Genomic DNA, 27,325 nt, shown 5'->3' on the forward strand with positions numbered 1-27,325 from the left:
ATGTTTAAACTTAAATAAACTACCTATACAAATAGTTATGTCTCTTTGTATTAATTTGTCCTGTTATTGACGTAATGCGCGTCATTGACCAAATGCGCAACCAGATATTCGAATAGTTCGAATATATGTGTTTTTTTTAGAGGGAATATTCGAATGTCATTTTTGAGCAATTTTGACAGCCCTAGTAGTCAGTGTCTTACTTGCTGAGCAACACAGACCCCCCTATGACTTTGTTTCTTGCCTTTTTGTTTTGTCACCCAAAATGATTGTACCACTTCACCATGGATTACTTTTATGCTGCCTTTATGTTCTTTTCGGAGCTTGAATATTTTGGACCACATTGACTTACATTGTATGGACAAAAAAATGCTTCATACATAGATACAGTATATATTTCAAAATATCTTTGTATTATGTAGACGAAAGGAAGTTATAAGAGTTTAAGACATCTTAAGGGAGGTAAATGATGAGAGAATTATCATTTTTGGCTGAACTATACCTTTAAGACTCTTACAAATGGTTGTCAACAGTGGACTGAGCGATCGCACAAGCACTAAATGGTTATCCTACTATTAGTGCCTATTTACCAACAACTGCCTTCCAGCAATTGAGTAAAGACTACTGGGTGTTTGTCGCACCAGGTAATTCATATTTCATGAGGAATGCTGATAAGCTTACAGATCATTCCTATGGAAGAACACGGCCCAATAATCTCACTGTATTACAACCATAATCCTGCATATCATTATATGCCATTTTAATATTCTCGCCCCCATGCCAGCTAATGTGCAAATGCATACCTGCTTCTGTGTTATTTTGAAGGTGCCCAGGAAATCAAGTGTGGCGTCGATGAGGTATCAGGCGATATTTATCTCTCTTTCGAGAGCTGCCAAATGACTGAGAAATCACAGTTTGTGTGGAAGAAATCCTACCAAGAAATTACTGACTTCTCCAAGGGAATTGCCGTGAAGACCTCAGGCAGCCAGTAAGCAAAACATTTTAAATGCACTCTGTGTACCGAATAGATCCGGTCCCCATAAAATATTAGCTCAAAGTGTTTTTAGGGCAGTGCATGTTTAATTCCATTTGTTTGCTTTTGTTTTCGCTTTCAATGGACCTTACGATTTGTTTATTTGTTTCTTTAGCTCAACTCTGCTTTTTAAGAACCCAGACAAAGAAGATGTGGGCACATTCTCTGTGTCTGTTACTCATACTGATGGAGTCTCCGCCAGCTATAAGGTCTCAGCAGAAGGTGAGGCCTGTTAATATATTATGACCATCAACTTCATTATTAATGCCCTTCCTCAAAGTTATATGGAGTACATGACTCTTATCAAAACATCCCAAATATTAAAAGCACACTTGATTCCATTGTTGTTCTGAAAAGTTAAGTGCATCATCTTTTGGAGTGCAACATAAAAATCACATACTTTGAATATAGTATTATTATTATTATTATTATTATTATAATGGTAACACTTTACAATAAGGTTCCATTTGTTAACATTAGTTTACAACATGAGTTAACATGAACTAACAATGAACAATAATTATTAAGCATTTATTAATCCTAGTTAATGTTAATTTAAAAAAATACTAATACATGTTTCAAAATAAAAGTTGCATTTGTTGCATTAATGCTCTATGAACTAAAAATGAACAATTCTATTTTTATTAACTAACATTAACAACGATTAATAAATGCTATAAAAGTTATATTGTTCATTGTTAGTTCATGATACCTAATGCATTAATTCATGTTAACAAATGGATCCTTATCTTAAACATTTTATTATTATTATTAGAGAAAATAATATTCTGGGTTCAATACAAGTTAAGCTCAATCATCAGCATTTGTGGCATAATGTTGATTACCACAAAAATGTGTTTTGACTCATCCCTCCTTTTCTTAAAAAATAAAAAAAAGCTAAAATCTGGGTTCCAATGAGGCACTTACAATGGAAGTCAATGGGGTATTTTAAACATTAAAATACTCACTGTTTCAAAAGTATAGCCACAAGACATAAACGTTATGCGTGCAAACGTAAACATTTAGAATTTAGTGTGATCAAATCTCTTACTAAAATTTTCTGTGTGAAGTTACATCCAATTTTACAACTTGTTGCCATGACGACATAACACCATAAACCCTAAAATGACAATTTAGTTTACAGCTCAAATAATACATAAGTTTTAACAGAAGAATTAATGTAAATGCTTTTATAAATTTATAAGCTTCACAATTCTGTGTTTAAACCCTCCAAAAATTGGCCCATTCACTTCCATTGTAAGTGCCACACTGTAACCTCCATTTTTGCTTTTTTTAAAGAAAAGGAGGGACGAGTCAATAATTTTTGTGGTAATCAACATTATGCCACAAATGTTGTCGATTGAGCTTAACTTGTATTGAACCCGAAATATTCCTTTAAACTACAGTCAAGCTACCCTTTGAAAATACAGTAGTAGCCAGGTACATAGCAAACGGCTAACAAAAATGAGCTAACTGCATTGAATCTATTTAAAGGGATAATATCTCTTTAAATATATAACTATGAGATTATATAATGCATTACAACAATCAGAGCAGTATTTAACTTGCATAAAAGCAATGAGGATTTAAATTAAGATGACAGCATTACTCTTCACCAGATATATTTACACTAAATAAATACAGCTAATCAAACTAGAAAACACTCTAATTGACAGTAATGAACTGCAGTATTTGACTAAATATTCCGATAAAGAAGATAAAGTAAAATGAAGCTAAGGGACTTCTGTACAGATACTCAAATGAATTGGTGACTCTTTTTTTATTTTAAACGAATCTGTTTAAATTTACTGTCTGGATAAACTGTTCCAAACAACACACAGGGGACAACCAGAAAAGGGACATTTTAGGACAGTGCGTTTGATAATGACCTCAGTTAGCACAACTGCAGCGATGTAAAGTTTTGTCACTTTATACAGTGACTTGCTGGGAAAAGCAGCTTATAACTAGAAAATGTACACATATCATGAAAACAGCAAAGCTACTGTCACGTGACTTAAAAAATTTAGTTAAGTTGGTAGCGTCACTACTTTTAGTTAGTCTTCAACACTGATATAAAAAACCTTAGGGTGTCATGAACATTGGTGTTTTGATGATGCAAATACAGTGCCTTTAGGTTGTTGGGTTTCAATGCTTTGGAAAGATTTGTGTTAAAATTCATTTCTGTAATGTCTCTAATGATGCTTTTTCTCTGCCATCATGCATTTCAGAGTTGGAGAAAATGTTGGCCCTCAGCTATGACATACGCAACCCAAGTAAGTGTTCCTCTGTGAAGGAGAACACAGATTATTCTCATAATGGTATTTTCACCTGTTGCAATTCAATGTTTCATCCAGCAGTTATCTAAAACAGTGTCCAGACTCCAAAAATCTGACTGGATGAAAAAAGCTATGTTTGATATATACCTGTCAGCGCACATCCATTGAATTGTAAAAGACTTTTCTCCACTTTTCCAGACTGCGTGTATCCCGATAATTGCTGCTTGCAGTTATATATCACCATTATCATTAATAAATGTAGCCATTTATTGAACATAAGGGGTTTTCTAAGGAAGCGTCAATGTACACATGCATCAAATGGACACTTTTAGAGTGTTACGTCTCACAGTTTAAAACTTAGAAAACACTTCCCGAGATCTCTGCATTCGGAATTGCATTCCATTTAGCTGTGTTTGAACGTGAGAATGTGTCCTCATCTTGTGCTGTCACTAGTGTCAAACCTGAGAGTGGTTTATTCTGTGTACAGCTGTGTGTTGCCTATACAGCTGGAGTTTCACTTACTGCCCCCTTCTGAAAACAGATGGTACTTCAAGCTTGATTTGGTCCAATGGTAGGAATATTACAAATAATGGTCTGGGGACATGATTAATTGCATTCATGTTTTGAAAACTTAATTTCTTTATATATTTATTTGCACTGAATTAATGTGTTAAATCAACAGTTCTTGTCTCTTGTCATAATGCTATTGTCGTTATTTTATTATATGAATAAGCCATTTGAGGCTGTGTGTTACAGTGAAGTTGGTTTAAGTTTCGTGTTGTGCCTAAAACACCCCTAAATCATGTCAAAATCAGTCTAAATCACAACATTTCGTGGCTTATTGCATTGCAGTCTCCAGTGTGTTCCCTACACCTCAGTTCACTACTATATAGTGTAAGAGATTGTGTTCATGTCTGAGTCTTAGGTCATGCATAAACTGTCAGCTCACGTCAGCTCATCATGTGTCACCTCTCTCTCACCGCAGTTATTCCACTGAAGACCGAACTGGCCTATAAGATTCTTGAACGAGGCCGTATTCGCTTCTGGCTGCAACCTGAGGTCATCTCCTCTGCCGTGACCTACAAATTCTTTGCCAGTAACACGGAGCTTGTCAACTGTGAGGTAAACAACTGTCAACTAAAATGGCACAGACAACCTCAGCTTTCACTATTTTATAAACACAAATCAGGTTTTGAAGTTTAACATTAATTGTTTAATGTTCACCCCCCAAAATTCTGGGTGGACTATTCCTTTAAGTTTACCTCCAACTGTAAGCTAGCTAGAAAACATGACCAATACAAATAAACCGAATCATCTCCTTTGCGATACCACTATCTGCTGTGCCTCTGTTCCATTTGTGTGAGTCTCCTCAGAAAAGCCCAGGAGAGAAATGTTTACCTCTCTGGCTTTTCCGCAGCAAACTAAAATGAGCCACGACACAGCTACTGGCATTATAGAGATGGTGATGGACCATTTCACTGAGGACAGCGAGGGCACTTTCACCGTGCAGATTCAAGATGGCCGAGGCAAGGCCCAGTCCACTCTGGTACTGATCGGAGACGGTGAGTGTCGGCGTCGCTTCAGGGCTTTTGCAGCTCTCATCTGGGATACTGTGCTTTTCTCTTGAACTCTACTCACTGACCTCTCACGGTTCCCGCTTTATTTTCCTGTTTCAGCCTTCAAGGCAGCACTAGCCGAGGCGGAATACCAAAGGAGGGAGTACATTCGCGTGAAAGAGGGTACGAGGGCACATGATGTTGATGTATCTGCTGAAATAAACTCAAAGTAGACCCTGCGGTTTGGTAATGCATTCTCGGTGTTACTTATTTTTCAACAGGTTTTGCTTCAGGGCCCAGATTTACATTGAGCATTAAGTGACGACCTAATATTATCAGCCAAAATGGTTTATTGTACAAATATCAAACTAATGTGTCCTTAAAAATCACATTTAAACATTGTAATACATTAACAATTTTGAATATTGTTGAGCCTATACAGTTAATGGGAATATTGATAACAGTAGCCCTATTCAGATGGCAATTATTTTACAGGTAATTCCTGCATTTACAAGGGGTAGTCAGTGATTTTATTGCTGTCTGAACCCGAAATGTCTGTTTTTCTCCCAAAATTCCCAGCCCATGACCTACATTTTGACATACACCAAGGTCATGTGGTAATTTAATTATCATCCAAGTTTATAATCCAAAAGTCATTTTGGAAATCCTTTTTGACCACTGCTAAGTGCCGTACATTTGCACTGCGCGTGGTAACAGCTCTGGCAGTAATGGACAGTTGTAAAAGTTGGAGGATTGTGTAACAAAAATTTTTTTTAAAATATATTCACAATGATAAAATGACGTCACCGCGCCACCACAGTGAGCGGGAACTCTTAAGTTGAAGGGAAAGAAAAACGAGAGCCAGATCACGTAAACTTTTGAAATGGTCCATTATGATGGCAAGCAAAGTAATCAAATTGGAATATATAATATTTTCATATAGAAACATTTACTAAATACTTTTACACATTGGGCTTGCATGACTACTTGTTTATACGGGTCGGGTAGTCCCAGAAAAGTTGCCGGGTTAAGGTCTATCTTATTTAAAAGGTTTAATTTCCACCGGCACTTTTTAAACACTGACAGATCATTCCAAAAAAGTCATTTTGATAGATAAAACATAAGAAAATAATTTCTACCATAGCTCCTCAAATTTCATTTTAGCATCTTTACTGTACTTGATATGTGCGGCTTCTACCTTTCCTTGCGTGCGCTTAAGAAAGAGTGCGCAAGCGGCGCAACTGAAGTGATGCAGGTGACGAAACATGCAGATTTATTTGGATTACGTTAATAAACATTATTGTCCCAACAGTTTATGATTAGTTTAATTGCTCTTCTCAAGAATGTTGGCTTGTGCCGAACGTGAAAATGTACACTATTAATGACCGCAGCCCTTTACAGCGCGGTTTCCTCATTTCATTTTCACTCAGCGTTATTCCAAACATATATAAACGCAATTACAGAGTTTGTGGATTAATGAATTTTCCATAACAAGCGCAACCTTAATCATGTGATCGACAAATAGTCTCGCTCGTCCCCCGTGATTTAATTGTCATCCGAACGCATGACTTTTATCACAGAGAAGCCATGAAAATTTACAGAGGAACCATTTCCGTCCAAATTGGGCTATAGACAGAACAGGGAAATTATGGTGCCACTTAGAGTACAGAGAGGAAATGTATTTTCTGAAGTAGTTTTGTGTTCCATCACCTAAATTTTACATTCCCTCGCAATATGTTTTGCATTCCTTTGCAATACTTGTATCCATCCCTTAAGGACATGAACATGGTTTTACAACTGTAACTATAGTCCAGCTAAGGTATTTGTAATAAAACTAGAACCACAACATTTACCATGCTTTTACTATAGTAACCATATAGCCTAATCCTAACCCCCTAACCCAACCCAAACCTAATATATAAAAAACAAATCTATTATAATAAAAATCATAATCACTCTGCCAAAAATAAAACATGGATACTTTTACTTTAGTAACACCATGATTAATTTGTTACATGTAGCTTGTTTTTTAAACCATAGTTTTTGCCACAAAATTAGGTTAATAAATAAATAAAATGGTCACTGCAGGTTTACTATTGATTTATTTTGATTTTTTGGGTGGAAACCATGAGTACCACAAATGAAACATTGTGTTACTAAAGTAAAGCTGCAGTAACCATTTCTTTTTTTATTTAAATTTTTTTCTAAATAATTATGATCTACGTATATGCTTGTTTGTGTATACGACGAGTTAAAAGATGTTTAACTGGTTTCCCAGCCTGAAAGAGATGGTGAGGCTGGTCTGTTTTGATGCTTTTAGAGAGGTTTGGGTGCTTGTCAGCTGGTCATACAGGGAGGTGAAATATACCATTATAACATGAGGATGCCTGGCAGGAAGACCCTCTTAAATAACTACCAAAGACTAACAAATCCTCCTTGGGCTGGTTTAAGATATTTTTCATCTGGGTTTCCAAGTCGAGTATTCCCATATTGGTACACACTCATGTTTATACCTCATTCCACAGGCCCTCATTTCATGGAGTTTCTGTCTGTCAATGTTGCGGATAATGCCACTGTCACTCTTGTCTGCAAGGCAAGTGAAATGTTCTCTGTTTTAGCCAATATTAATAGATTTTGTATATATATATATAATATCTCAGACTGACTGATTACGTACTGACGTATTTTCTTGCTTGCTCTTTCTGACCCTCTTCAGGTGGCTAATTTGAAGAAGGAGTCTGTATTCCAGTGGTATAAGGAGGATGTGGTGGTGATCCCGGAGGTGCCTGCTGACTTGAACTCAGGAGTATGCAAGTTCACCCTCACTCGGGTGAGCACTTAACTTTAAGGGATGAACTCTATTCGGACAGGACTAGTTGTCCCTGTGGACGTTAGGATTAAATGTTTTGAATTTACTCTGACCCATATCAAAAATATTTGCGTTTTTCTCTCATAACCTCATAAAACATTTGAGCAAATGACCTATTGTGGTGATTGTGTGCGATCTATAATTTTTTTACAATGCTTCCCCTTCTTTATTTTGACCTTTGTTAAATACTGTAACTAAATCTACAAGTCTTGTTTCACTGCCAGATGCAAATTCATCATGGTTTTTAGACCTTTTTGCCAACTTTGGGGCAAAATAACACTTCATGGTTCAAGTACTGCATGCAGTACCAGCACCCCATCCTATTTAAAAGAGAAATTGAATCACTGAAGAGACACAGATCACAGATTACTCAGAACAGGCACTTGAGCAGCTGTAGTTATAATCCTCGCCTTAATTTCCTTTTATACGCCCTACCGGTCAAAACTTTTGAAACACTTGATTGAAATGTTTCTCATGATCTTAAAAATCTTTTGATTTGAAGGTGTATGCTTAAATGTTTGAAATGAGTTTTGTAGACAAAAATATAATTGTGCCAACATATTCATTTGTTTCATTATAAAACTAAAATTGTATACAAAAAAACAATTGTTTTTGAGACTGATGACTTAGACCTAATGATAAAGAAAAGCAGCCAATAAGTGCCCAGCATAGATGGGAACTCCTTCAATACGGTTTAAAAAGCATCCCAGAGTGATACCTCAAGAAGTGGGTTGAGAAAATATCCAGAGTACATTTCTGCAAATTCTATGCAAAGTGTGACTACTCTGAAGATGCTAAAATGTAACACAGTTTTGATTTATTTTGGATTTTGTTTAGTCTCAACGTAATTCCCAGAGTTCCATTTATGTTATTCCATAGTTTTGATTATTATTATTATAAAATGTGAAAACGTTTGACCGTAGTGAACGTATTTTATTATCACAAATGTAAGCCTTATTTGTTTCATTGGGTTTTGTGATTCACTAATCATGAAAACTAGTGATAGATCGGTTTTACGATTAATTAGTGCTTTCTGGAACAATCGGTTATTGGTGGAAATTTATGCCACAAGTGGCAGACAGCTTTTTTAAAATTCCTCCATGTTCCTCTGTGGCTGTTAAAACGGCTTGGTTCTACAGTATTACAATGGCCTCTAGAGATGAAATAAAAACAATTGTGGGGGTTTGCTGTATCTAACTCTTTCAGCACTGACAATGTTCATCCATATTGCAGTCCTCACTTTAATGCGTTTTTTGTTAATAGTTATTACAAGTCTTGTGTTATGCACCAAATCTTCATATTTTTTTGTTATTATTGTGGTTGCACAATAAACTGCATCTGGAATTTTTTTCTTTTTGCACTCTTGTAGTCTCAATGTGCCCATCATATTAAGAAAGGCCAAGAATTATTTTTACCATTCTGTAAATCAATTTGAAAAAACTATTGGCCGATTAATCGTTTATCAGCCTTTCCCACCACCTTAGTTATTGTTTCTGAAAACTAATCCTGTCCGAAAAAGTGCTATAATTCATCATTCATTATTTTTCTCAGCCTTATGTTGTTCCAAACCTGTATGACTTTCTTCTATGGAACACAAAAGGATATTTGCATTTTTAATAAAATCCTGGCCACTCTTCTCCTTATAATATTTAATGTTCTATCAATCTCAAAAAGAAACAAGCAAGTTTCCTAAAAGTATTCCATATCACTAGTAGTCCATTCTGCACTATATAAGGCATCAGAAGCCATGCGATTAGCTTTGTGTGAGGAAGAGATGGAAATTGAAGTCATTATTTACTGAAAATCTGTCCCTCTAATTTGCCTTTCAATAAACAAATAGAAAACATGGTGATGTTGACGTCTTTGATGTTTGGTCACAAACCAATTGCATTGGTACTTTATTATAATGGTATAGTGGTATATCCAGTGAATAATAACTTGAATTCTGCATTGTTCCTCACATGAAGCTGTCATTTGGCATTTTGAGCACCGAAAGATCCAATTCTTATAATCTTTAGCAACTTGGAATTGTAAAAATTAAATTACCTTTTGTGTGAGGAAAAAGTCATAGAGGTTTAAAATACGGACGGGTCATGATTTCGCACACCTGGTCCCTAATCAGGCTAATCAAGGGATGAAGACCGACTGGAAACTGCAGTGAGAGTGAGAGTGAGAGTGAGAGTGAGTGAGAGTGAGAGTGAGGTGAGAGTGAGAGTGAGAGAGTGAGAGTGAGAGTGAGAGTGTGAGAGTGAGTGAGGTGAGGTGAGAGTGAGGTGAGAGGTGAGAGTGAGAGTGAGTGAGAGTGAGATGAGTGAGGTGAGGGAGGTGAGAGTGAGAGTGAGGTGAGAGTGAGAGAGTGAGAGTGAGGTGAGTGAGGTGAGAGTGAGGTGAGGTGAGAGTGTGAGAGTGAGGAGTGTGAGAGTGAGAGTGAGAGAGTGAGGTGAGAGTGAGAGAGTGAGAGAGTGAGAGTGAGAGAGTGAGGTGAGGTGAGAGTGAGAGAGTGAGAGTGAGAGTGAGTGAGGTGAGGTGAGAGAGGTGAGGTGAGGTGAGGTGAGAGTGAGAGTGAGAGTGAGAGTGAGAGTGAGAGTGAGAGTGAGTGAGAGAGAGTGTGAGTGAGAGTGAGAGTGAGAGTGAGAGAGAGAGAGAGAGTGAGAGTGAGAGTGAGAGAGAGAGTGAGAGTGAGAGTGAGAGTGAGTGTGAGAGTGAGAGTGAGATTTACGGACAGCTGGCACCTTTGTGTGTGTGTCTTTTTGTTTCAGTTTTATATTAAACTATTATTTATATTGTCAAGCCGGTTCTCGCCACCACATTTCCATTAATCTCTTTACACATAGCTAAGTTTATTTGAATGAATAGACACATATTGCCAAGGGTAATGAATATTTTTACCATAAATTAATGAACATTAATGTTTTGACCATTCCATTTTCTTCCAATTAGCAAAGTAAACCAGCCTGTGCTACCTCCATAAAAAAAGAGACTTGATGTATGGCATAATTATACAGCATTTGTTAGAAGGCTCTTTGTGTCAAATAATGGAATAAGAAATAACCTTAATAATATTTGACTCCCAAATGACTGAAACCACAAGCTCTGAAGCAATAGGAGTTGGCATAGTCCATTAATGTAATGTTAGCTATACCTAGAAGTGATTTTTTGGAAAATTACAAAACTGTATGCATAACTATAATTTACTCCCATGAAAATGAAGCACAGACTCTACTCCGCTGGTAGTACTCTTAAAAAAAAAAAACATCACTCAGATGGCCTGTTTTTTGTGAAATGCCATTTTTCTCCTCCCATTTGTCCCCCCTGATCTTTAGTTCTCCAAGAAGGATGTGGGAAAATATAAAGCAACCATCGCAGATGGCAGAGGCCAGGATGTGTCACAGATTGATATTTCTGGGAAAGGTAATGTTTCTTGTGTTATTAAATATAGAAACATGTAAAAGTGTACTAAAAATGCTTGCAAAATCAGAACTGTCTTTTTCTCACCCACAGTTTTCGATGGCATCATTAATGAGCTGTCTCGTATCTCTGGTATGTATAACATACAACACGTGTCTTTCATTGTGTTACCACCAATCGATTTGAAATCAACCTCCCTTCACTCCTCTCCCATCATCCCTATCCATGTAGTCTAAAACCGTGCATCTAACTTAAATGGGTCAGAACTTCAATTATTAACCTTTTATGTTTGCCATAGTTCATTTTTAGTGCTGTTTCAGTGCAGACATAGTCATGGGGATGAACTGGATGGATTGAAGGTGGAAAAATGTAAATGTAGGTGTCAGACCTAAACAGCCTGATCTCACATAAAAATCGGTATACGTTGACCGAATTTGAAAACACTGCCTTCAGAGGCAAAAGCAGAAAGTGTTTTAGCCTGTTGATACACACCCCCTTTTTGAGCACAAACCATGAAAATGACATACCTGAACTTAAATGGTTGTATTTACCAAACCCTTTGGAGTATGGACACAGTTGTAGTATCTTTTGAAAGAAGACACTTTGGGCTTAGGATTAATATATGTTGTTATTTTCTAAAGTTAGAGGTGCGGTTGTTACTCAGAAATATCAGACCACTAGATGGCGCCATCGGTCAATCAGAATGGAGTATTGTAATAAATGCTAATATAGTGCAACAGCCACAAAGCTGCTTTAATCATACTTTCATGATGCTTTTTTTGGATCTTGACATTTAAAATCACAATCTACTTTTGTAGTATGGAAAAGAACCGTTCAGACATTCTGCCAAACTTCTCTTTTTCTGTGTCACAGAAGAATTACTTTTATACTGAGTTTGATGGGTAAATGACAACAACATTAATTTAAGCCATCTCATTTTTTGTTTTGTCCCTAACCAGGATCCAGTGCCTCTGAGCTGTCTATTCAGTGCACTGCAGAGGGCATCATGCTTCAGTGCCATATGAAATATTACACAGAGGAGATGAAAATCCATTGGAAACAGAAGTAAGCACATTAACTCATTCTCTCTTGAAATGATTTCCTCGAATATGAAAAGAGACAAATACCGTGCAAATGGAATGCACATGCTTCTTCATATCCCCTGGCATAATAACGGCATGTGTATTGCATGTAAACATGATTTTCAGATTTTGGTCTATAATTGTGTTTCTGTAGAGAGATATGTACAAAATGAATGATTGTTGAACTAAAGGAAATCACAGGAACAGGGAATATGCCTTGTTCTTCGCTCTGTTGTTGACTCGAAACAAATTATTGTGATTTGCAGTTAGCTATAATGCTCTGCCCTGGAGGTGATGCAGTAGCATGTGGAATACGAACGCTGTGAGAAAAGCCTCTTCCTGCATGCATTGGTTCTCAAATCCCTGTATTAGCATTTTGAAGTCCTCCCCCCAGAGCACGTTCTGAATCGCACACATAGCAGGTATTAATGGAGGGGGAATTTCACATTCAGTGAAAACACAAATAAAACACCCGCCGTATCTAATTTTACTCCAGGGACATGTTCATTCGATAACCCCACTTTAAAAAACAGACATGTCTAACATTTTGAGAGCATTTACTCTGTTTGGGAAAATGGAAAAAAAAAAAAAAAGAAATTGAGCTTAAAAAGGGTTTGGAATAGAGTGCAACAGTAGAGTTCTGGAAGAAAAAACACATTTATTTTTATCACAGAGAAATAGATTTTTAGCGATATTAGCGACGACTTATAAACCTTTCCAAACTGACCTGCCATGAACTCTGAGATTGTAAGGGTGTGTTCACACTTGGCAGGTTTGGTTTGATTAAAACGAACTCTGGTGTGATTGCTCTGTTAGTGCGGTTCATTTGAACAAGTATGAACGCTGTCACCTGAACCTTGGTGCACACCAATCAAGCGGACCGAGACCAGCAGAATAGTGGGTCTCTGTCCGCTTCCAAACGAACTCTGGTGCGGTTCGATTGATATATGAACGCAACATGGACCAAAGACGTCTAAACGGATAAAAAACATGAAGTAATTTGTCTAATACTTACCTCAAGCATATCTGGTTCTTCTCATCATAGGAGCTATGTTGCCCATTACAGTTAGTACAGGCGTCGGAACCGCCGTCCGCCGTCCTTGGCGCATATCTTCGTCTGTGTGCGCAACGGAGGATTTCCTAGTGCTGTTTTGACTCCTTTACACATTTTATTAGCTCTTAGTTTGTTATCAGCTGGTAAAATACCACCATATATACATATATAAATACAAGAGCGCATTTCGCCCAGCAGCCAGCATTGTAATGGATGATCTGCAAGTTCCGTCATAAAATATACATCATAAAAGCTGTCCAATCAGGTTGACTTTTTCCTGATGCCTTTGATTTTGTATCGTTAGGTTCGGTGTTAAAAATGCCAGTATGAACGCTAAGCGAACCAGGACTAAATAAATAATTTTCTATTTTGGTCCGGACCAAGAGAACCAAGAGAACTGAAGTGTGAACTTACCCTTAAATTATGATATATATTTTTGTAGAAGCAACAAGTCAGTGTGATTTCAATATTATCATTTATATACTCTGTATATTGTGTATATATATATATATATATATTTTTTTTTTTGTTTATTTATATATATATGCTTTGTCTTAATGAGTTATGCTCATTGGCTCTTTAACGGTGGATGGCTCTGCCTCGGAGTTTCAAACAAAATTAAAACATCTAGGGGTTATATTTGATGCCAGTTTGTCATTTGATCCACATGTGCAGAATACTGTTAAAACATCCTTTTTTCATCTCAGAAACATTCCAAGATTGCGCCCCCTTTTATATTTTCTGTGGCTGAAAATCTGATCACATCACTCCTGTTTTGGAGTCCTTGCGCTGGCTGTCAGGTTTTATGTAGATTTTAAAATTCTCTTGCAAGGCTTCGCATGGTTTGGCTCCTCAGTATCTGGTTGACCTTTAACATTTCAATAATATAAAAGTACATTATAAAAATACAAATGATTACTTTTAAAACAATAATAATCTAAATCGTGCATGAAATAAACCATTTCAATATTTATTGTGCAAAAACAAATTTTCGATCATTTTCAAAAATTACGACTGTCCACCCCAAACAATTTTGGCCCATTTTTTTTTTTCTTTAAGTTAGTCTGCTTGTTAACCAAGTTGACAAAAGTGTCACTAAGGAGCATGTTTGAGATGAAATGAATAGGATAAATACAGAAACCAAGACAGCTGAAAAGTAAGTGGTGTGCACTTGTAATGTATTATATTGGTTTGTTGATGCTTCACATGTCTCCTAAAGATTAAATGCAGCACATGGCATCACTTTGCTCTTTCTTCTTAAAGGGAAATCAAAATCTGTGCATCAGAGAGGATGCGAATTGGTGGGAATCCAGCGATGGCAACTTTGGAGATAGTTGAGCCTACTGATAAGGATAAAGGGATGTACACCATTGAGATTGTGGATCCTGAGAAGACACACACCCGCACCCTTGACCTCTCTGGACAAGGTAAATTGAGTTTCCCCTAACCGGTCATTCCCGTATCTGTGTTTAAGCGTTTAAAGAATTGTGAATGAAAATTCTGAATTATAATTTACTCACTTTTAATGAATTTCAATTCTATCTTCATTAATGAATGATTGAGTACATCGAAAGTTGAGCTTAAAGGATAAATTAATGCCCCATCTTTTCAATAGTTGGCAATTAAGTGCTTAAAACAACTTAAGTTCTGTGCGACTATGAACAAGCTTCTCTCATAGTCTAGCACTCAACGAACGTGCTACACATTTCAAGAATTTCACAAGAAAGAAATTACATACATTTCTGCCTCTTTGTCAACAAAACCTTGAATATGTCTTCAGAAGACTTGGATTATGATACATTAATCACATGGACTCCATTTCTGATGCCTTTAGTTCATTTTTAATGCATTAAAGGGACAGTTCACCCAAAAATGAACATTATTTCATTATTTATTCACCCTCATGCCATCCCAGATGTGTATTTTATTTATTTATTTCTTTATTTGATCAGGGACAATGCACAAAAAAACATTATTCTAAAAAAGAAGAGATGTCATGTGCCAGGTTATAGCAAAAAATGCTAATTTCCACCTGCTGTCCCTGGACAGGTTGATGTTATACTTACAAAAGTTATAATAAAATAATATACAGAATAATACATGAAAATCACTCACATCATAAAAAACACTCTCTACTTCAGGAAACTATCACTCGCTCATTTACAGTTTACATCATTCATATCACAGTCATTCAGTGCGTACAGATTTGCTTTGATAATAACCACTGTTTGGTCAGGCGTGTAAAAGTACTAAAGTTTGTACATGAAATAATATCGTTTGGAAAAGTGTTCCAAAGGCTCGCTGCTTTATAAGAGAACGATTGTTGACCGTATGTGGTTCTACGTCTCGGAACGCTGCACTCTCCTCTGACTGTCGACCGTGTGGCTCTTCAAATTCTCTCTGAATTTAGTGTGACAAATTTTCTTAAAGGGGGAGCAGCGATGTTATGGATAATTTTAAATAAAGCAGAAATTTGATTATATTTAATGAGGTTTTCAAAACTCAAAATGTTATATTTACTTTGTACTTTATAATGATGGTACTGGCGAGGCTTTTTATCATGAATTTTCATAGCCCTTTTATATAATGATTCAAGTAATTTTAATGATGTTTTACACGCCTGAGACCAACTAGACATGCAAAACAGTAGATGTGGAACAATCATAGTGTTGAGATATATATTTGAGGCTTCCGTAGTTAATGAGTTTCTAATATGTTTATAGTTCATCAAATTAAATTTCAATTTATTACCAATTTTTTTTAATATGACCTTTAAAACCGAGATTCGAATCAATTACTAGACCTAAATATTTTGTTTCATTTACATTTTTTATTTTTTGTCCATTTACTTGAATTTCTTGAATTTGTTGTAGTTTACGTTTATTTGAGAAAAACATTGAGACCGTTTTATCAACGTTTAAGGTCAAACAAGACGTCTGCAACCATTCTGCAACTTTTTGGATCTCTTTTGATAATTTGTCAGTAACCTCCAGCTTGTTTTTCCCAAAAGTGAAGATCACCGTATCATCAGCGTACATGATTACGTCAACGTCCGAACACACTCTAGGGAGGTCATTTATATAGATGCTAAAAAGCAAGGGTCCCAAATTAGACCCTTGCGGCACTCCCATCGAGGTAGCTCTAAACGCCGATTTGATGTTATTAATTTGTACACACTGGTGTCGGTCGCTCAAATAAGATCTTATCCAATTTTGAGTGTGCTCGGAGAGACTATATTGATTTAGTTTACTGTAGAGTATCTGATGATTGACAGTATCAAAAGCTTTACGCAGATCAAGGAAGACTGCTCCCACCACCCTTCCCTGATCCACATATGCCCTGATTATTTCCAAAAAGTAGCAACAGGCAAAGTCTGTTGAATATTTCCGTCTAAAACCAAATTGCATTGGATTTAAAAGAGATTGTGAGTCAAAATGGGTGGTAAGTTGCTCCGCCACCGTCTTTTCGAGCACTTTTGACGCAGCTGAAAGGATGCTTATTGGACGATAATTATTCATGTCTTGTTTGTTTCCAGACTTAAATATAGGGGTGACAATCGCAGGTTTTAGGGCTGCTGGAAAAATACCCTCACTAATTGATTGATTGATCATTGTTGTCAACGGATCAGAAAAAAATGTCCTTATATTGTTTCAAAAAAGAAGTATCAAGTCCATAAATATCCTTTGCTTTGCTGCTATTTAGCACAGTAATTATGTTTTCAACTTTAGTTTTAGTTATTAAGCTAAGATTAAAATCAGATTTGTCACTGATTATGAGAGGGGGATGAGCAGTTTGAAAATTCAGAGCCAGTTTTTGGACACTGTTTAAAAAATATTCATTAAAATTTGTTGCTATTGCAAAAGAGTCATCAATAATTTTTCCATTAATATTGAGACAAATATTTTCACTTTTTGATGTTTCTTTTCCAATCAATTTATCAATAGTTTTCCATATTATTCTACTATTACCTTGTGCATTACTTTCTTTCACACAAATTAAGGCAAGACAAGTTTATTTATATTTCCTTTGCAATGGCAACTCAAAGTGCTTTACATAAAAATTATAAAGAAAATACAAGATAAAATATACTTTAAAGCCAATTAAGTACAAGAAATAAGATAAGAATTTTTTAAGAAATGTAATAACATTCATTTTAAAGTAAAAATTATTCAAAATAATAAAAAAGAAAACAAAATGATGCAGTGCAATCAATAAGGGCAGCACAATGCTCAGTGCTTTTTTTTGGGAAGGCTGGTGAGGAGTACATTTCAATAGTCCACCCTACTGGTGAGGAATGTATGAACACGTTTCTCGAAGTCTTGACTGGATACAAAACATCTAATTCTAGCTATATTTTTGAGATAGTAGAAAAAAGATTCTAAAAATAACATAAATTAAGATTTTTTGAAGAATATTTCAACTCTGTAGCTACATACATTGCAAGTGAATGGTGACCAGGACTCAGAAGGTCCAAACAAGACAAAAAGGCAGTTTAAAAGTAATCAATTTCCAGTGGATAAATCCATGTCTTCAGAAGAGATGTGATAGGTATGGGTGAGAAATAATCAATATTTAAGTCATTTTTTTACTATCATTCTCCACCTTTGAACAGCACCAACCATTAGGTGACTGAATGTAAAAGTGAAAGTCACTTCCACACTAAATTGTGAAAGTGGAGATTTATAGTTACATAAAGATTTAAATATTGATCTGTTTCTCAACCACACCTATCATATCTCTTCTGAAGACATGGATTTACACACTGGAGTCTTATGGATTACTTTTATGCTGTCTTTATGAGCTTTTTGGGGCTTCTGATTCTGGTCACCATTCACTTGCATTTGGAAGACCTACATAGCTGAAATATCCTTCAAAATTTTTTAATTTGTGTTCTGCAGAAGAAAGAGAGTCATACACATCTGGGATGGCATGAGGGTGAGTAAATGATGAGAGAATTTTCATTTTTGGGGTGAAATATCCCTTTAAAGTGAGTAACAATAAACTCCCATTTTGAAAAGACAGACCAGGATATTCATTAAAAGTTTTCCTCTTGTGTTGTGCATAAGTAGGTAGTCCTACTTAACTTTACATGTTGAGCTACAGCAACTCCCAAAGATGTTGTTATTAAAGGATAAATTGATGAGCAGTTTTAGGACATAACAATAAATCAACAGTATTTCTCCAAGTCACCTGCATAATCAGCATTAATTGACAAGCACAACGTCAACGCTGGAGGCATTAAATAATATAAAGAATGTCATGTTGCGTCATCAGAGACAACTCTTCTCAACTACACTTAAAAAAAATACAAATAACTACAGCCTAGCACCAAATTTGCTATTACCTGCATGATCATCTGAAACATGGCCTGTCCCATGTATTTTTCTGTTAACCTTCAATAGAGCTCCATGTTTATAATTGGAAGTAAAGGCCAGAATTGCAGCTGCTATTTAGGGAAATCCATGGATGAAATAATGCTATCATAGTATCAAAGGTACAGATACTGGAAGATAGTCCTCAGATTTTTGATGACAAACATAATCAAGGGCTGGTATGTGATGGGTCATGCGATTTGCTGAATGGTGACAGTAATGAGTAGGGGAAGGAGAGCTATTTCCAGCGATGCAGGAAAACAATGCTATTAAAATAATGAGAGATGATTTTCTTTTATGCCATATGCCTCTGGGACAAGAAGTGGAGAGTGGAGTGAGCCAGCGCAGTTTTCAATTTAAAATGTTTTACTTGTTTTATCTGCTTGAACTTTTATCTTTTTTTTTCTCTGTGTTTCACCCTCACAGTCTATGAGAAAGCCTACGCAGAATTCCAGAGACTCAAGTAAGACAGCTGTTGTATCTGAAGCCACCCCATATGGCAGTTTTTGTGTGTTTTTACAAAAATGGCCAAAAACTTATCAGGAAAATATTGCTAATATATTTTTTTGTACAATATATTTATAAACATATGAAGTCATTAATTAAAATTTTCCTGATGTATTTTTGACAATTCTGTATTTATTTTAATATCTATCTATCTATCTATCTATCTATCTATCTATCTGTCTGTCTATCTATCTATCTATCTATCTATCTGTCTGTCTGTATATCTATCTATATATATATATATATATATATATATATATATATATATATATATATATATATATGTGTGTGTGTATATATATATATATATATATATATATATATATATACTGTGTGTGTGTGTGTGTGTGTATATATATATATATATACTGTGTGTGTGTGTGTGTATATATATATATATATATATATATATACTATGTGTGTGTGTGTGGGGGCATGTTTATGTGGTTTACGGGGAAAATGTTTAGGTTACAAACTGGTAATTACAAGGGTATTATGCTATAAATATGGTTTATGAGGACATTTCTAGTGTACCCACAATTTAAACAGCTTAAAAAAATATTTAAAACTTTATTGAAAATGTAAAAATGCATTTATATATATACTGTGTGTATGTGTGTGTGTGTGTGTGTGTGTGTGTATATATATATATATATATATATATATACACTTTTATTGCTTTTTCACAATGTTTTGAATGTTTTCTACATTCACTCATTTACATTTATTTGCAACAACATTTATTAATGTGGCAGATGCTTAAAGACCCCATGAAACGAGGTTTGACAAGTACAGATGGTTTTTCAATGGTCTATTCTTAAACCATTACAATTAATATGATAATACAATAATTCTTTTTTGTTTTTTACATAGCAAGAAATAAGGAAATAAATATTCTGTGTGGTAGTGGGTGCAAATGCTCTGTCAAGGAAATTACTTGAGCATTGCTGCACCTTTATATTGAGATAGAATATTCATTAATCATTATTTTACATAAATCATTAAAAATATGACATTGTATCAAAATGTGTTACGGTTGATGCTGTTGCTACTTTAACAGGTCAAAGGGTGGATACACACAAAAACAAATGAAAGGGAAAACTAATCTTGTTCTAATCCATACACATTTGTAAAATCTACTTTGATATTGGAAATGTATTTTCTTGCCTTTGAAATTAAAAACAAAACATATTGTCAGCTTATGAAAGATATTTCTTTTGAAGGTGTTGAATAGAAATAAATGGTTTTGCTGTATAGTAGATTTCTCTCCATGTTTAGCAATGCAAAGCATGTGTGCTGCATGTCAGTGATTTGGTAAAATATGAAGGTCTGCTAATGAACTCAATAATAATGCTGTTCTTCTCTTGCCCTTCAGAGCGGAAGCATATGCTGAAAAGCGTAAGTATGCTCAATCACTTCCAACACTCGAGGGGGCCTTCATTGATTTTGTAATTATATTCCTGAATTGAACTTCATAATGTTTTCATTTTCAGATCGTGGGAAAGTGGCTGGTGGTCTTCCTGATGTTGTGACGATTATGGAAAAGAAGGTTTGTTTTAAGCTCACGTGTGAATCTAAACATAGTGAAACATACATCAGCATTTTGAAGAAAATCATGTTCAACTCGCCACCAAAATGTGAAAATGACATGAAATTTTGTTCATAATTGTAATAATTATTATGTATGCTGCTTTAATAACCTCCTATTAATTTAGAGACTATATGGATTATTCGCACAATCATTTAAAATGAATGAGTGGAGGCAAAACGGTGGAAATATTAATACTTTTCCTTGTACATTCATATAAATTACAACTTAAAATATTGATAAAAAAGTTGCATTCCAGGTTCAATAAAAGAAAAGCTCAACAGTATTGACAGCATTTGTGGCATACTCTTCTGGGAGCTTTAAACATGTCAAGATACCCTTTAAACTATTGCTCCAACTTCTGGGAATGCAAAGTATACTTTTGGGGCTGCTGGATGACAGGGGCAGCCTAAATACATACAAATTGTGCCGTTGTGATTTAATCTGCTGAGTAGCATAATTTTTACCACCGTGTCCGATATTAAAATCAGTGCGACACACTTTGCAAAAGACGTGGGCATTGTCGATATGGCTTCGAAATATGAAATTCAATTCTTCTGTCCAGCTGTTGTTAAATTTACATGTATATTTCGTTTTTTTCACTGGAGCACTACCTGAGTCTTATCCTCCCATCAGGGCTGGACTGGGAAGAGAAATCGTCCCGGGATTGTACATAGCAACTGGTTCACTGTCCTGTTTCGGCATATTGTGCCACCGTTTTATGGTCCGTTTTGCATAAAGCGGCGGCTCATTTCAGCTTATTGCGCCCATTCGGGCCGTTTCGCGGTCGACCCGCCGGCCCGCTCGGTTCTCCAGATGGCCAGTCCGCCCCTGATCGGCCCCCGGTATGCCAGATTACCAGTCCAGCCCTGCCTCCCATCTACCAGTGATGCTTGATGAAAATTCCCGCGTCTACTACCTGCGCAGATATCGACAGCGCAACTGGGTTGAATGTTGCCAGGTTGAGGTAACAAATGGGTTGAAATGTGTATGATGTGTCGATTATGTGAGTAGGATGCGTTTCATACAAGATCTGGCAACTGGACAACCTTGGAATAATATATTGATGTGATTATTCATATAACAAGGTTTGGGCCATACAAATTATGGGAGTTTCCCGGGAGAAATAACAAAACGGGAGGGGGGCGGGAGATGGGTGTGAAATACGGGAGACTCCCGGGAAAAACGGGAGTGTTCACAGGTATGCCATAGACTTCCATTGTAAGTGCCAGACTGTAACTGGATGTAATGCATAACCATAAGTTGAAATGGATGTTTAAGAAAACTTTAGAGCTCATGTAATAGATGTTTACGGGCACATACTGTGCATGCTTCAGATTTCTGCTTGAACCCTTCGTAATGCTAGCCCTATAATTAATGTATTTTGTAAGTGCCTTACTGTAACAGCAATTTCTTCTTTTCTTTCTTTTTTTTTTTTTTGTTAGAAAACAAACAAATAAACTGAAGGGCAGAGTCAAAAAACTTTTCTATGATAATCAAATTATACCACATTTGCCGTGGATAGAGCTTAACTTGTATTGAACCATTCCTTGAAATTGCCCATGTGGCACTGCAGCCGTTGCATGAGTGATCTGTAGTGCCGCAGGCACACATGCTGATGAGTGTTGTTCCATGGTTCTCCTCTTCAGCCCTGGGAGTGTGTGCTGGAGGGCGTCATACTCCTCCACTCCCTGAGATCCATGTCTATTGTCTATTTCCTCATAATTCATTGCTGGGAAACAGCATGAAACCAGCTCAGGGAATATGCTGCATTCTGCCTGTGAAAGGATACTGGTGAGATTATGATTCATCTGAATAGTTGATTCTGGAAATACTCTACATCCTTTTTTCTGAGATCAAATAAGCACAGCAGGTCAGTGGCTCTCAGATCCATTACAGGCAGGATGAGGTGAACCCACGTGGGAGAGGAGACCTTTCACATGATCTGCAGAGGTTATGCACACTGTGGATTTCCATTGAGAGCTTCCCGCTGTTTACAGCGTACTGTTTGTAATACACTTTATAGAGCCGTTTCCCTTTCCTAAAAAGACCAAAGGAGCCGTCTTTTTGATATCCATCGCAATTGAATTTGACTTTGTTTTTTTTGCAGAATATAAGCAATGTAAATCTGAAAACAAAGGTTGATTGATGCAGTTGTCACGAAGCAGCTCTTAAATGACACTATTATAAGGAGTTTTAAAATTCTTAAAGGGGTAATATCATATTTTTTTTGATTAATAAATAAATAAATAAATAAATAATGAAGTAAAATAAAATGGTAACACTTAAAATAAGTTTCCGGTTATTAATATTAGTTAACAACATTAGTTAACATGCAATGAACAATATTTTACCGCATTTATTAAACCTAGTTAATGTTAATTTCAACATATTTAAATTAGTTTAAACATTTCAACATAAGTTGTATTTGTTAACATTAGTTAATCCACTATGAACTAACAATGAACAATTAACATTAACAAAGATAAATAAATGCTGTAAAATACAGTATATTGCTCATTGTTTGTTCATGATACCTAATGCATTAACTAATGTTTGTTAACAGATGGATCCTAATTGTAAAGTCTTGTCAATAAAATAAATAAAATGCGCACAAAAAGTCATAATTTAGATTTTCATGTATATTTCACGGCTACTGTGCCTTTAAGACTTTTATGTAAATGTCTCTTCCACATTTGAAATGGCTAACTACTTTGTTCCCATTAGAAACATGTTGTGGGTTTGTTGTTGGGTGTCATGTTTAGATGTGTTTTTGTTTGTCCTTAATTTTGAGAAGTTCCTGATTCCCAAGTCATGTGATGTCCTGTTTTTCCTCCATGTTCATGTGTCTTGTTTTCATTGGTGTTCTGTTTGATCATTGGTTTATGTTCCTCATATCATGTATTTAAGCCCTTGTGTTTACCATTGTCCTTGGTCTAAAACAATCCACGCTGAAATGTGTCACACAAACTGTTAAGATCAGACTAAAATCATCAGAGATCTTGTTATAAGTAAACTTTAGTCACTCATTTTTAACTTTGGAATCATCCAGAAGGAAATGCTGAGTTGCAGGTGCTACACACAACCTGAAAAACTTTTCTACATGTTATCGTTAGTTATTCTGGTATTTAGGGATACTGTTATCTCTCTATCTTTCCCCTTAGACTCATTTAGGTTTGAGAAGTATAGCAAGAAATACAAAATTTTAAAACGCAGACCTGCTGGCAGTACAGCATGTTTCATTGAATTGAGAACAAAATTATATAACAGTCCCATGCCACACATTTTTTTTAATTAATTGCAAGGAAAACAACATGACTTCTTAGTTGCCATAGCACCAACATATACCATATTATCCAACAAACTGATATGCTGCTGCTTAATGCAGTCATGCTGTTTCTCATATTTATGCCGTTAGCATGAACGTTACAGTACATTTTCCTCATTTTAACAGTAGATATTTACTTGCTCTAAAATTGCCTTCAGATTAAATATACAGTGGGGCTCAAAAATCCCTTTAAAAATCTGTGATTTTAATCTAACTGAAACCTAGAAGCAATGCTGCCACATACTTATTATTTTTTTCACTCAGTTATGTCATAAAAACGACATCTTTTCTTTTAATAACAAGATAATTATGTCATAAAAATGAGATCTTGAATGCGATGTAGGCTACGTATCACTTTTCATGTCCCAGACCCCCTCAGCTTAGAATTCAGTGTAGCTACTCAGTGGTAAATTAATCCTAAAATGTGTCTCAGTTAGAAAAATATTGCCAAGTCAACATGGATTTGGGGATTTTTTTAATCCAGAATCCAGCCTGATCTCACTTAAAAATCGGCAAGTAAAAGACTATTATTCTTTAGCTGAAATCGGTATACGTTGACCGAATTTGAAAACACTGCCTCCAGAGGCTAAAGTGTTTCAGAGCATATAAACAAGTTTGACATCTATTTATATTCAGGAGAGGTCACCAGAAGCCATTTGTAAAAATAATTGTTTTCAGCTGAACAGGGTGTAAAACAGTGAAGAGCAACGCTTATTTTATTTAATCTACCCCCCAACCAAAACCCAAATCAAACCCTAACCTGAATTTTGTCTAGTAGAGACAAAATGCAATGTTAGGGATAAAAATGCAACCTCCTTATCACACTTATGATTGTTTATACAAACATGATTACTTCTTCGTTTGAATGGGGAATGACCTGTGGTCTTGCATGCAACTTCCACAACGCGCTACCAGTCGTGCCACAAGAGAAAGTAACTATAGTTGAGCCGTTCCAAATATGTCCATGCATATGTCAGTATATTAGCATACTGTTGCCGATCCTTGTGTACCAGTACTTTCGGAAACAGCATGTCGACTTCCCGTGTGATCATGTTGCCAGAATCGCCAGGTTTTAGAGGAACATATACTAAAACATGAAGTTGGACAATGTTTTCTGAACCATGTTTGTGTTAACTGCAGGCCAAGATGTTTTTGAGTGTTTGTAAAAAGTTTGAGAATGTAATATTTGTTTAATAAAAAAAATATGATAGTGTAAAATCGTAATAGAAGCTATTTTAAAGACAGTTAGAAAATAATGCAAGAATTTCATCGACCACTGTTCAAACAGATCATGTTAAAAATGATTGCATATGATAAATATATTGAACGAGTTTATGAGAGATTGTTAGTTCATGCACGTCACATCAATATTTCTTTAAACAACAAATAAATACATTTCAAAGTATTCCATTGTTTCGTTGGGCATTTAAATGAATAAAACTACACAAACTAACCTTTGTAATGACAATAATAAAATAAAATATTGTTTTTTGGTTGACATTTTATTTGCTACTTAATAAAGTGTGCAATGAATACATTTATTTAAATTCAAAACTGTTAAAGCTAGATTATACTGTACATTGATATTTCAATGCATTTTATGAATCTAAATTTACACTCAAAGTATTTTAGCCCATTTTTAAGGATTTATTTGATTGTTTTACTAAAGATTCCTCAATTAAATTTGATTGAACTTTATTATTAAATTGAAATGCGTAAGTCTTATTTTCTTTTTCTTTTTTTTTTTTTTTGTGAGAATTGTTTGAGAATTACAGCTCAACCAATTCACAAAAGACAAAGTCAAACGTTCATATTTTGTGTTATTGTTTAATTCAACATTGTACAATTTCTTTATGGCTTAAACAGAGTACAAATAACTGTGCCATGGTTATATGTTGAATTAATTTGCCGTTATTTATATAGGCTACAGAGCAGAGCTGCAACTGTCAACAAGTGCACAAAGTGGTCATATGTCATAATTTAGTTATTGCGTAACTATGTAATTTTTATGGCATAATATATCATTAATATGAGAAAATATGTTGTTCCCTATCTGTCACTCACTTGACGTTGTGTTGATGAGTTGACACTAGGGGTCACCCTTGGGAGCCTAGATATCTCTGATCTTTGAGAAAAGGCCAATGAGAATTGGCGTGTGGGATTTTGCATGCCATTTCCCTGGACATACGGGTATAAAAGGAGTGTCGCTTGCAAACACACACTCAGATTTCTTCTTCGGAGCAAAACGGACGTATTCACAGAGCTGAATTCCTCCTGCTGTTTCATTCATCTCTCTCTCTGAAAGGCTGTTGGATCTACGGCGCATTACAGCTGTTCTCCCCCTCACACACAACGGTTGTGCTGAGTAAACACCCCTGGGCGCTTCGACAGCTGAGCAGAGCTTCTTATATATATATATATACACACACATATACACACACACACACACACACACACAAATAAAAAGAGTAAATTTTCCTCTAAAAGAGTGATGCAAACGAAAGCGTCTTTTACAAGAAGCCTCTTAGTTTTTGTGCGTTTTCCTGGTTGCGATCGGTTCCCACGACCACTATCACTGCCTCTCATGTTGGGCACTCCCCACGCAGGGACAGCGCTTGTGGATGGGTCATGCTCTCACTGCGAAGGCATGATTTTGGCAACGTTGCGGTCGCGGCTTTCTCTCGTAAGAGGGAAAGCAACTCCAGCAGCTCCCCGACTTTGTCCTCCTACCCACAGGAATTAGGCGGGGTCAGTTAGCACTGGGGGCGATTTGGGGACTTCAATGGGAGCTTCTCCACCAGGAAATCCCCACGGACCTCCCATTCGCCAGCACACTTGTTTGCCCCAGTGAGTTCTGCGATGTGACCGCCGACCTGCAGGCGTTCTCTGTCAACAAACCGTGCCTGGAGTTCGGTCCGGCTTACTCTCACGTCATCCTGAGACCTCGACCGGGCTATGTGCCCAAGGTTCCCACGACCCCTTTCAGGGATCAGGTGGTGAACCTGCAAGTGTTTCCCCAGGAGGAGGCAGACCCAGCCTTGGCATTGCTGTGTCCGGCGTGCTCTACTTGGATCACACGTAGAGCTTTAGAAGCTCCAAGCAGCTCTTGTCTGCTTGGGTGGACAGCAGAAAGTAAGTCCTGTCTCCAAACAGAGGATCGCTCACTGGGTCATGGATGCCATTACTATGGCATACCATGCCCAGCATGTGCTGCCCCCTGCTGGTCTACGAGCCCTCTCTACCAGGGGCATAGCG

General features: G+C 36.3%; 1 protein-coding gene across 2 annotated transcripts in view; it reads left to right on the forward strand.

The window, feature by feature from the left end:
* The window catches only part of LOC127617918 (myomesin-2-like), a 62,676-nt gene that overhangs the window by 30,205 nt on the left and 5,146 nt on the right, over window positions 1-27,325 (forward strand). For both annotated transcript variants that reach the window (XM_052090087.1, XM_052090086.1), the window contains 15 exons: window positions 823-985; window positions 1,146-1,252; window positions 3,259-3,303; window positions 4,292-4,428; window positions 4,724-4,868; window positions 4,983-5,045; window positions 7,388-7,455; window positions 7,579-7,692; window positions 11,055-11,142; window positions 11,233-11,271; window positions 12,099-12,204; window positions 14,539-14,702; window positions 19,074-19,110; window positions 20,530-20,552; window positions 20,648-20,703. In XM_052090087.1, coding sequence (XP_051946047.1) covers window positions 823-985; window positions 1,146-1,252; window positions 3,259-3,303; window positions 4,292-4,428; window positions 4,724-4,868; window positions 4,983-5,045; window positions 7,388-7,455; window positions 7,579-7,692; window positions 11,055-11,142; window positions 11,233-11,271; window positions 12,099-12,204; window positions 14,539-14,702; window positions 19,074-19,110; window positions 20,530-20,552; window positions 20,648-20,703 — 1,355 coding nt within the window. The remainder of the gene's footprint in view (window positions 1-822; window positions 986-1,145; window positions 1,253-3,258; window positions 3,304-4,291; window positions 4,429-4,723; window positions 4,869-4,982; window positions 5,046-7,387; window positions 7,456-7,578; window positions 7,693-11,054; window positions 11,143-11,232; window positions 11,272-12,098; window positions 12,205-14,538; window positions 14,703-19,073; window positions 19,111-20,529; window positions 20,553-20,647; window positions 20,704-27,325) is intronic.

The sequence above is a fragment of the Xyrauchen texanus genome, chromosome 24 (assembly GCF_025860055.1).
Source record: "Xyrauchen texanus isolate HMW12.3.18 chromosome 24, RBS_HiC_50CHRs, whole genome shotgun sequence".
NCBI classification, from domain to species: Eukaryota; Metazoa; Chordata; class Actinopteri; order Cypriniformes; family Catostomidae; genus Xyrauchen; species Xyrauchen texanus.